This window comes from Carlito syrichta, unplaced genomic scaffold (assembly GCF_000164805.1).
Source record: "Carlito syrichta isolate Samal-C Ts95f unplaced genomic scaffold, Tarsius_syrichta-2.0.1 Scaffold311792, whole genome shotgun sequence".
NCBI classification, from domain to species: domain Eukaryota; kingdom Metazoa; phylum Chordata; class Mammalia; order Primates; family Tarsiidae; genus Carlito; species Carlito syrichta.
Genome location: NW_007255888.1, coordinates 118,928 through 131,018, shown reverse-complemented (window position 1 = coordinate 131,018; position 12,091 = coordinate 118,928). Strand labels below are relative to the sequence as shown.

At 32.5% G+C, this 12,091-nt stretch overlaps 1 protein-coding gene and 1 long non-coding RNA gene across 6 annotated transcripts in view; one reads left to right on the top strand and one right to left on the bottom strand.

Moving 5' to 3' along the window:
- Positions 1 to 12,091, top strand: part of LOC103271597 — a 143,057-nt gene that overhangs the window by 54,808 nt on the left and 76,158 nt on the right. The window lies entirely within an intron of this gene.
- The window catches only part of UBE3A (ubiquitin protein ligase E3A), an 89,963-nt gene that overhangs the window by 8,540 nt on the left and 69,332 nt on the right, over positions 1 to 12,091 (bottom strand). For all 4 annotated transcript variants that reach the window (XM_021718072.1, XM_021718071.1, XM_008069071.2 and 1 more), the window contains 5 exons: positions 11,300 to 11,444; positions 8,264 to 8,469; positions 7,743 to 7,907; positions 6,778 to 6,933; positions 6,609 to 6,682 (listed from right to left, as the gene is read on the bottom strand). In XM_021718072.1, coding sequence (XP_021573747.1) covers positions 6,609 to 6,682; positions 6,778 to 6,933; positions 7,743 to 7,907; positions 8,264 to 8,469; positions 11,300 to 11,444 — 746 coding nt within the window. The remainder of the gene's footprint in view (positions 1 to 6,608; positions 6,683 to 6,777; positions 6,934 to 7,742; positions 7,908 to 8,263; positions 8,470 to 11,299; positions 11,445 to 12,091) is intronic.

The window sequence follows — 12,091 nt, the reverse complement described above, 5'->3', positions numbered from 1 at the left end:
CCATATCTCACTCACAGTGGTGGTGTTGATACCAGTGACCAGTGATAAGTCACATATTGATAATGTAATACCCAGAGCAACAATAAAGAAAACTACTTCTCTAGACCACTGTAAATAAATCAAGAGGAAATCCAAAGGAAAAAAAAAGTCCATGTAACCCATGAAGAGAAAGAGAGAGGAGGGAGAGAAGAGGAACAACAAACAAACACAGAAAAATGGCAGACTTACACCCTAACATATCAACAATTACCTTAAATACAAATGGTCTAAATACACCAATGAAAAGGCAGAGACTAACAAAAAGAAACAACTACTATGCTGTTTATGAGAAATCTATTTCAAACTCAGTAACACACATAGGATAAAAGTAAAACTATGGGAAAAGATCATAAAAACATCAATTTAAAAATGATTATATTTGTATCAGATTCAGAGCAAAGAAAATTATAAGGCCTTATATAATGAGATAAAGAACCAATTCACCAACAAGACACGATTCTAAATGCATACACACCAAATGACAGAGCCCGAAAATACAAAGCAAAATCTGATACCAGAAATATGACCTACACAACTATGCTCAATTGATTTTTCACATCTGTGAAAAAGCAACTCAATGAAGGACAGAGAACATATCTAGAATACATAAAAAAACTCTTAAAACTCAATTGTAGAAAACCCATTATACTCTTGTTGCTTATCCCAGATAAATCAAAACTTTTTATTTAAAACTAGCATCACGATTAACAGTAAATACTGTACATTCTCTCAATAAGATCAAGTACAAAGTAAAACAGTTTCTACCAAAGGTTCCAACCAGTGCAATAGAAGCAGTTTAAAAAAAAAAAAAAAAAAAAAAAAGGCAGCCAGGCTCGGTGGCTCAGCCTGTAATCCCACGCCTTTGGGAGGCTGAGGTGAGTGGATTGCCTGAGCCCACAGGTTCGAGACCCGTCCGGGCAGCGAGACCTCATCTCTACAATAAATCAAAAAAAAAAAAAAAAAATCAGCCGGGTGTGGTAGCGCATGCCTGTAATTCCAGCTACTCGGAAGGCTGAGGCGGAAAGATTGCCGGAGCCCAGCAGGTCGAGGCTGCGGTGGCCGGGAGCGGCCACTGCACTCCAGTCTGGGCGGCAGAGTGAGACTCCAACTCAAAAAAATAAAAAATTAATTAATTAATTTAAAAAAGGCATAAAGATTGAAAAAAGGTAAACTTGTCTTGATCTGTAGATGACATAATTGTCTACAAAGAAAGCCGTAAGAATCTATTAAAAGCTAACAGAACAAGTGAATTTAGAAAGGTAAACATACAACTATTCATTTCATTGCTGGACAGTAACAACAGTTGAAAAAATAAAGTTTACAAAAATTCCCTTAATACAGCATCAAAAACATAAAATACTCAAACTTACTCCTGACTGAAATGCATTTATACACCAAAAACTGTATAACAATGCTGAAAAGAACTAACAAAGATCTAAATAAGTGGAGAGAGCTTCTGTGCTCTATGACTGGATGAACCCATATTGTTAGAATGTGAATTCTCTTAAAATTGATGTACCCCACTCAAAGCAACACAAATCAAAAAAGTCTCAACAGGGTTTTTCCTTTTTTCTAGAAATTAACTTACTCTAATATTTATATGAAAATAAAATAGCCAAAGCAATCTAATGTGATGCAAAAGTTGTAAGACTCATAGCAGTTGACTTGAAGACTTGCTCTGTAAAGCCACAGTAATAATCAGTGTGGTTTTGGCAAAAGGACAAATCAAGGGAACAGAATGGAGAGTCCAGAAATAAGACTCATACATAAAATGATTTTCAACAAAGGTGCAAAAGCAATATAACGGGGAAAAGAAAATCTCTAAAAAAGGGTGCTGGACAAATAAATATATTTAAAAGATGAATTACAACCACTATCTAATAGCATCACAAAAGTTAATTGGTGGTAGATTATAAAACTTAAACATAAGAGCTAAGCCTACATTCTCCTATTAGAAGAAAACATAAGAAAAATATATTTGTGGCTTTGAGCTATGCAAAGATTTTTTAAAAAATAAAAAGTCATTGAAGAAAAACCTTAATAAATTAGACTTCAAAAAATTAATAATTTCTGCTCATATAAAGACACTTAAGGAAATGAAATACACAAGCCACAGACTTGGAGAAAATATTCACACATATAAAAAATAGGGCTTTTATCTAGAACATATAGTAGTCCCCTCTTATTCATGAGGGATACATTTTAAGACTTCCAGTGGATTCTGAAACGGCAGATATATATACTATGCAGGAATCTATTTTCCTTTTCCACTATTTCATGGATAGATTAACTTTTACCTGTAGATCTTAGCAATCTCAGGATACATTTATTTTTTCCCCTTTCCTTATTAAGCCAAAAATTCACCTTTTCACGTAAAGGAAAAACTTTACTTACAGCTTCTCTTTGGCATATTTGAATTGCCAGCATCACTACTTTTTCATTTTGGAGGCATTACTAAGTAAAATCAATGTTACTTAAACAGAAGCAAGTCTATCTGATAATCAATATGTATGTATCAATCAGTATGGGTAGAATACACTGCATAGATACACTGGACAAAAGGATGATTCATGCTCCAGGCAGAGAGCAGGAGATTTTACACTACTCAGAATAGTGCAAAATTTAAGAGTTGTTTGTTTATGGAATTTTTGATTTAATATTTTTGGACCATTCTTGACCATGGGTAACAGAAACTGAGGCAAACAAAACTGAGGATAACAGCAAAGTACTGTAGTCTACGAAAAAAATCTATGATAAAGAGAAACAAAAAACTAATATTAAAAATGAGCAAAAGATACTTCACAAAGGTATGACTAGCTACTCAAAACACATGAATTTAAGGACTAACATCAAATACTGATGAGGATGCGGAACTGGAACTACACTGCTGGTGGGAGCGTATAATGGTATACACAGTCACACTGGAAATCATCACTGTAGTTTGTTATAACGTTAAATACGTAGCTACTATATGACCCAGAAACTTCACTCCTACATGTTTTTTCAAGAGAAATAAAAACATGTCCACAGTAAGACTGCATATAGTTTTATTCATAATAGCCCCAAACCGGAAAAACTCCAATTGTCCACCAGCAGGAGAATAGATAAACACATGTGGTATATTCATATAAGGCAACATTACTTTGCAATTAAAAAAAAAAATAAACTATAGTCAATACAGTAACATGGATGAATCGTAAAGCTATATTTTGTTGATCTAAAGAATCTAGATATGATAAAAGTATATATTATATGTTTCCATTTATATAAAATTCAAAAGCAGATAAAACTAAACAACAGACAGCAGTCAGAACAGTGGTTGCCTGTGGGAGACTGGTAATGACTAGAAGGGGACACATGGGAACTCCGTGGTAATGGACACGGTCTATAACTTAACTAATATATGGTTATATATGGGTGTAATTTTCTAAAACTCTGAACTGTCCAGTTGAACCCAGTGTATTTCACTCTATTCAAATTTTACCTCATACAATATCAATACCACTATCACCACCAGCATCTCATGGGTAATGTTTAGCAAGCAGTTAGAGGACGTTATTTTGAAAATTAGTAGAAAGAATTATGCTTTTATCCTGTATGATATGTATGCATGTATATACAGACATAGAGATCATATCTGTGATCTGTAATTTAGGGTAGCCAAAGAGTTTATATTAAGAAATATTACAGGTACCAAAGGAAGGAGGAATAAAGAATTAGAGTATCACAAATTTGCAACCTTTAAGGAATTAATAGATGTATGTAATCATTATTCATGATAAAAATTACTAAAAGAGATAAAGAGCTAATACAAACCAACATCTATGAAGTAGTTGGGAAGAAATCAACTCTGAATCTGCAAATACCAGTTTAAAAAACTGCAGTCCCTGTCCCAAACCAAAAAAAAAAGGAATGGGCAGAAGCATTTGAAAAGATGTCTGTAAGTAGTCAAACAAATGAAATCAGAAAGAGCTTTTTCAACAACTGAAAAACACAAGCACAAAAACTTGCCAGTCACTCAACATAGTCACATTTAATTTTTATTAATTGTTATGCTTTTGAATGCTTATGTTTTAAATATAGGATTATTTGAACAATAATTTAATTAATTTCATTATCATTAAAAGTTAATAGAATTATAATTTTGTAGCATAAAAAACAACAGTTTAATAATCATTCTAGTTGTTTTATGTATTAAATATGCTGTTACTTTTAGTTGCAATGTATTAAACAGTTTCACAGATTTTCTTCATTTTATAAATTCTGAGTACAAGAAGTAAATACCAATCAAAATATCTGCATAGGCATATCTCAGAGATATTGCAGGCTCAGTTCCAGACCACAGCAATAATGTGAATATTGCCCATAAAGTGAGTCATACAAGCTTTTCAATTTCCCAGTGCAAATAAAAGTTATGTTTATACTAATACTGTAGCCTATCATTAAGTGTGCAACAGCATTGTTTCTAAAAATATTAATAATAATAACATACATCTCAATTAAAAAATACTCTTGCTAAACTTGCTCCACACAAGTGGTTGCCACAAATATTCCTTTAAAAAGGAGAAAAAAAGCAGTATCTGCAAGGAGCAATAAAACAAGGTATTTGGACATTGTTCTTTTTTCTCCCTGGTACTATGAGCAACGTTTTAAGTCTTCAACTTGCTACTATTTGTGGACTATTTGTGGACTCTTTAATAAATTAATATTTTCACTATATTTAAATTGACAAAATTAAAAAGCAAAATTTAGTTGAAAAAGAGGTAGAATATCAACTGTGAGGCTGAACTGAAAGCTACTGTATTTCTGTCATTTTATACAATACTAGCCTGCCCTTCAAATCATGCATTCAAAAATGATCCTTAAAATATGTATCAAGTGGGAATTATGTTGTTATAAAAAGCTAGAAATAAAATCAAGACCTTAATTTCAAAAATAATTTCTCCATAAAGAATATCACAGGTCATTTTCAAATATTCTCAGAGAAGTTACTTGCTTCATAACTGTTAGAACTCCTGTAACCAATATTGCTGTGACTGATAAGTAGGGTTTTCCTAGCACCACGTTATCACAATCCTTTTATGAATCACCTTTGAAGCTATCAATAAGTAGCAATACAGAAATGACCAAGGATGTGTCAAAAAGAAGAAATACCAGTAACTTTCTACAAACCAGGTTGAAAAACAACATAAAATAAAAGAACAAAAGAAAATAATGTAATATACACTCATCCCTCAGTATATGCAAAGGAACTGGTTCCAGGACTGTATGAGTACAACAAAATCCATGCATACTCAAGCCTGGCAGTCAACCCTGTGGAACCCGCCTATAGCAAAGTTGGCCCTGGTATAGGCCGGTTCTGTGCCCTGCATATACTGATCTGTGCATTTGATTGAAAAAAAATCCATGTTAAGTAGACAGTCAAGCTCGCAGCATTGTTTAAGGGTCAACTGTAATATAAAAATAATATAAAATATTATTCATTGTTAGAGTTGATAGTCATTCTGGTGTTAACATAAACTTGAGTCCTCGAACAATAATCTTTAGAGATAAACTTCCAGGAAGTATGGTACCTGTTCACATGCCTTCTCACCTCACCCCATCAGTGGGTGCCAAAATGATCTCTTTGTCTCTTTTACCAACTTTATCAGGGGATGGTGAAGTCTATGTCTTTTAGGAATGAACAGTGCAGCATAGAGAAGAAGACAGTACAGTAGTAAGAGCACATGCTTGGAAGCAGATAGAGCAGACAGAACTGGGAAATTCTACCTCTTTCTGTGAGAATTTAGGGCTCAGTAGTCTGTTAAGGTGAAAAATGGACACACTATCCTGTTATCTTGCCATATTATCTTAAGAATTGAATAAAGGAATGTACCATTTCATACAAAAGGTGTTTGATAAAGGATACTTAAGCTTAGTTCACAAAAGCAGGGCTGAAAGGAAAGGATAAATATTCAGAGGTAGAAGTCTTATTTTATTTTCATCATTTTCTAACCAGCTGTAAAGCATACACTAATCAGAATCATCAGAAATAGTAGATAATCAGCCAGGCTCGGTGGCTCTGCCTGTAATCCCGCGCCTTTGGGAGGCTGAGGTGAGTGGATTGCCTGAGCCTGCAGGTTCGAGACCCGCCTGGGCAGCGAGACTTCATCTCTACAATAAATCAAAAAATCAGCCGGGCGTGGTAGCGCGCGCCTGTAATTCCGGCTACTTGGAAGGCTGAGGCAGAAGGATCGCCGGAGTCCAGCAGGTCGAGGTTACGGTGGCCGGGAGCAGCCACTGCACTCCAATCTGGGCGACAGAGTGAGACTCCAACTCAAAAAAAAAATTAAAAAGGAAAAAGAAATAGTAGATAATCTATACCCCAAATACAGAAGAAAATACTTCATTCTCAAATAAATCACAATATTAACTCTAAATATTGGTCACTATGTTACAAACACATTTCAACTTTGTAGAATTTGTGAGCTTGCTTATTTGGGAAGTAGCACCTAGAAACAAAGATCTGAAGCAAAAGCACCCCCTTCTTTGGTGAATCATATCTTCCTTTTAAGAATTAAACACCTCACCTAATCAGAACAGAGTCCCTGGTATAGCCACCGTCATATTCTGTAGTCTCTTCTAGTGCTTGGAAATCTAGATTCTGCAAATTCAAAAAAATATGTCTTAATATTTTCTATACTGCATTACAAACAACAAATTGACATATTATCTTTTTGTAGACAACTGCTTTCTTACCCGGCTTCCACATATAAGCAATTCAATTTCTTCTGGTCTGAATAAATACTTTAAGGGAGATTCGTTGGTCACCATATGAAAACCTCTCCGAAAAGCCTTGAACTGTTTTTCTACTGATTTATTGAGGATGTAGTCAGAATAAAGGTTGACAAATTCCTGTAGAAAACATTAATCACAAGAGCTTCTTATAATATGTTATGCAAACAAAACACAACTCATAGGGCTGCATAGCTTTTTTTGGTTTTCATTTTCTCACAAAAAAAATCCAAGAATATTTTAGAATATTTTTACACAAAGAAAAATACTTCTTACAATTTCAAAGCTCTCTATGATAGCCAATAGTAAGCTGTAAAAAGGTCATGTATATCATACATGTCAGTTTCAACTAAATATAAAGGCTATGGCCTAAATATAAAGGCTACTGTACCAAATATAAAAGGAAAATGTACTATGCATCCTAACTTAGTGAGTACAATATCTAATAAAAAAAAATTAAATCACTATAAACACATGTCCCTTAAAGGTATACTATATATTTATCATAAATTTCCTCGACTGTTCTGGGTTTTTCCCCTGTTAATAGATGAAAACTTTTCAATCAACAGAAACTCAAATCTGATATAAATTTACATCACAAACATGGTATACACATGTAGATTAAGTGTGATGATCATTTGTTCTGAGATAAGGACCTTAATCACAAGGCTCCTGTTAATAACTAAACAGAAGACCTTGCTTCTTGCTTTATATTGCTGTCACACTTAGCTGTTCACTACCTTCTACTCCATGTTCTCTTTTTGTGTTCTCACTACAGCTTACATTTATGACTTAGCTGCAGTTTTTGATTATTTGATTTCTTAGTTCTTTGTTCAGACTATAATAGATACGATTTTAAAAATTGCAAGCATACATGCTGTGAAATTGTTAATTAAGAACAAAAAAATGTTGTTACAAAAACTTATTACCTTCCTGTTTTCATTTGTAATTGGAATTTTATCACCATTTTCCTTTAGATCGTACATCATTGGGTTACCAAAGAGATCTGTCTGTGATATCTGGAACGTGATCATCATATCATCTTCCACATTTCCTTCATACTCCAATAAATCTTTTAAACTCTGATATAGGACCTAACAACCAGAAGTTAAAAATTGAGGCTACCACAGAACTACAAAATACAACAAAAAATCTGTATCACTCTTCTTAGAAAAAAACAAAACCGTGCCATTAAAAACAAACAAAAATGTTTAAAAACATTTCTTTATAGAATCAATCTTACAAAAACTGCTTTCTGAGAGCAATATTTAAATATTTCCCTCTTTGACTTTTTAGTGTTCCTGGTACTTCAGTCAGATTAAAGCACCTTTATCTTACTGGGTATAAATATCAACAAAGATTCTAAAAAATAACTTTTAAATATTTAAATAAATTAAACTGTATTTCTGCATTTAAATAAAATCTGAATTAAAAATGGCAAAGTACTTACCGGGTGAGAGTCTCCCAAGTCACGAAAAGTTCCTTTTTTCCCCATTAGCTTCCTGTAGACAACCATGGGAAAATGTACATCCAGTATACAGTTATTATAAATAGCCAGACCCAGGACTATGCCAATCAGAGTAAACTGACCCTCAGTTTCAAAAGAAGATGGATTAAACCAAAACAATTTTGTAGATTCATCATATGTGAACATACCTATAAGAAATAATTTTTTAAAAAAATTACGTTTGTATTTTATTAAAGACTGATGATGAACAATACAAATGTGACTGAAATAATAACACATATAAAACATTTTTAGTATTATGTGCAAGATTTATAATAATTTTTTTCTATTACACTAGACACTTGAGAAAACAATGTCCAAATGTATATGATTGTAATAAACTGTGGTAAATAATGCTCTGTAATTTTAAGAAACCAAGAAAACAAAGTCATCAGCAATTTTGGCAGCATTTCCAGGAAGGTAGAAAAAAGTTGTTCGTTAAATTCGTTTTCTAATCTTCCACTAACACATCAGAAAAGTTAATTTACAATCATTATTTTATCTACTTCATGGACGAAAAATAAAAACAAAAAATAGAAAAAAGGTTATTATTTTTGAAAATGTTTCATTAAAAAAATGTTACTTACACATGTACTATTTTTTAACAATTTTGAATTACAATAAGGAAAAATTTATTTATTGAAAATTGGACAATGGTCCCACAAAATTTTTCTAGCATCATTCTAAGAAAGCCAGATGATCCCAAGTTCATAAATTTAGATAAATGTGATAAACTTTGATAACCAAAGCTATTTAATAAGCATATTAACTGTAAACAAATATGTAAAAACAAAAGGTCTGCAGTCTTTCAGTTTTACATGGTCTTCACCACTCAAATTTCAAACTGGGAAGGCCTATTTAATACTATTCATTAGAAAACTAAAATCTTAGGCTTTACCTATCTGAATGAGCATTACTAAGACAGAATTATCATCTTCCCTTTAGGTAAGTATCCACGGAAAAAGTTAAATATTTTAATTGAATTTAGAATTTTTTCATTTATTAAATGTTTTTCAGTTGCTACTATGAAACTGAATGAAAATACTTGAAGAATAAGGTTTGAAAATAATCCGTAATTTCCAGCTGGTTATGACAGCTCACGCCTGTAATCCCATCATTTTGAAAGGCCAAGAATTTGAAACCAACCTGGGCAACACAGCAAGACTCCATCTCTACAAAAAAATGGTGCTGCACTAAATGCTCTAAAAAATGTTTCTTCATTTTCACTTTTAGTTTAAAATTTTTTAAAAATGTCTTCTTGATCACTGAAAGCATAAGTTAAGCTTAGGACATATTTCTAATGCAAAATAATGCTCAGAAAATAATGGCTTGAAAATTATCCAGCTTATACTTGGATTTCATGGTTTACTTCTAAACACTTTTTTTTTTTTTACAGGCAAAGTTACAACACCCATGAAAGTTCTAAAAGCATCATTTCTGTTATAAATATGGCATTAACAAGGGCTGGAAGCACTGATAAATAATTATGATTAATTAATCATTTTGACAAAATGTCACAAATACATGAATGACCTTGGTCTCAAGAGCACAAAATGATAAGTTAATCAGAATACAAATCACATAGGTCACTGCTCTTATCTCTATATATGAAAAATAACGTTAAAGTCCAAGAATATTCCATTTAGGACACATTTTTTCAAGTCCCAGGAATAAAAGCACCATAAAGAATGCCTCTTGTAAAATATTCCTTTTTTGATATTTCTACTGCCATCACTTCAGTTACCTTATTGGAACAGCCTAATGTATTTTTTCTTAAAAGTATTTTCTCATGTAATACAAGTATATTTATAACTAAGGTTTAACATTTCCAGATATATCAGAAGCTAAAGCTAAGTTTACCAAGCTTATGAAGCCTGTAAATTAATTCCTTTTGAAGTTTATGAATTTTCTATCTCCAAAAAGGCATGATCATATGTATCACTGGTTTACTCTGAACACACTACATACAATGGCATAGCCTTCTGGTTATTAATAAATGTTAGCTAAAATATAGCTAAGTTTTATATATATATGTTTGACTAAAAACACAAACAGAAAAGGGTCAACTCAATGTATACACTGAGAATCACCAGGCTTTAACAACTCAATTCTCAAAGATGAAGAGAAATGATACACATTATTCTTATGATACCTTCAGTGGGAACCTTCTCTTAAAATCATCATGCATCAGTTTTAAACATAAGCAAGTCCAGAAAACTAACTGGCTATATTTACAGAAGAAACTGAACCAATTCAGAATTATCCAGTTAAGTAAACTATTCAAGAGGATGCATCTTTCCCTTGTTCTACTTGTATACTCTGTCTACCACAAGGGATAAAAAACTAAAACTCTGATCCTTCACTTTCAGATTAACATATGTCATCAAACGCTCCCCAGCTGTGTTCAATAAAAACTCTTCTTGAAGGCCAACATTATTAGATGTAGGATAAGAAAAGGGCTCTGGAATTCAAAAAGTTGAAGAAAACATTACTATATTAAGCCCCTCAAAAGTCTAATAGCAAATAAACCTAATTAATGTGGTACCAGTGAGGGTTTTTGAACTTTGAGCATGATAATACTTGTGAGACATTCTCTCAACATTCCTCAAACCACTATTCATGAAACTCGCAGGTCAGGAATACCATGCATTTGACAAGTTTTAGATTTCAAAGAGCAAAGAAATCCCTGCAACTGTTCCAATGTACAATTCTAAAGTGGTTTCAATTCAATTTACCAAAGAAATAATTTCCTTTATTAGAATACTTGACTAAGTCATCTAAATAAAAACTTGAGTAAATGAATAATACAAATCACTCCCTAAAACTGACAAATTCAGGCACGATATGTGATTCTAGGCAATCCACATCAAATCCTTCTTGTGCTACTCTTTACAGCTGAAAATATTTATAAACAAGGTAGACAAACTCTTAATTCAAAAGGATGATATGACACCATAATCATATCACTAAAATATTTACCAATATCTGGATTGAAGATTTCCTCCACGACCAGCTGAAAAAATTCTTTGGAAACACCTCCTTCATCAACTCCTTGTTCTCCTTCAAATTCCACATACAACTGTTTCTTCAAGTCTGCAGGATTTTCCATAGCGATCATCTCTAGCTAGAAATAAATGTAAAAAGAAGATGACTACTGCCAGTATCAGGAGAAAAGCAAAATAAAAACAAAAAGCAGGGCTAGGAAACAAAAAATTGTGACTTTCTGTTTTTAAATGGAAACAAAAAGCAAACTGATAAAAAGAAAGTGAAGACAAAGATTCAGTCTCATAGATAATAATAATTTTTTAAAAGGCAAAACCAACCAACATAGTAAAAGGGTTACTTTCTAACCTTACTAATTTGACATAAAATGAACATATAGTAGAACATTAGAAAACTTTTGCTACTTGTATACAAAAAGTCAGGACTACACAGTTAGGGCATAAGAAGTTGTTAAGACAGCAAAATGCCTAAGTGACTACACATGTTAAATATCACTTCAGCAAAAACAATGTAGTACAAGAAGTTTGACCTCAAAATTGTTCACTAGTAATCTTTATCTTTATAACAAAAACGTAAGAGTTAAGTCTTAATATATTAAGTCATAAGTCAAATATCTCAGTTAATACAATAGATAAATATGGAAGCAGTTTAAGGTCTTGCACAATAGCACTTAGTATAAATTACCACTTTCTAAGGGATTAGAATGTCTCATACCCACATTTTCTTGAACATATAGCCTTGCTTATGTCATTACTCTTAAGTTATCAA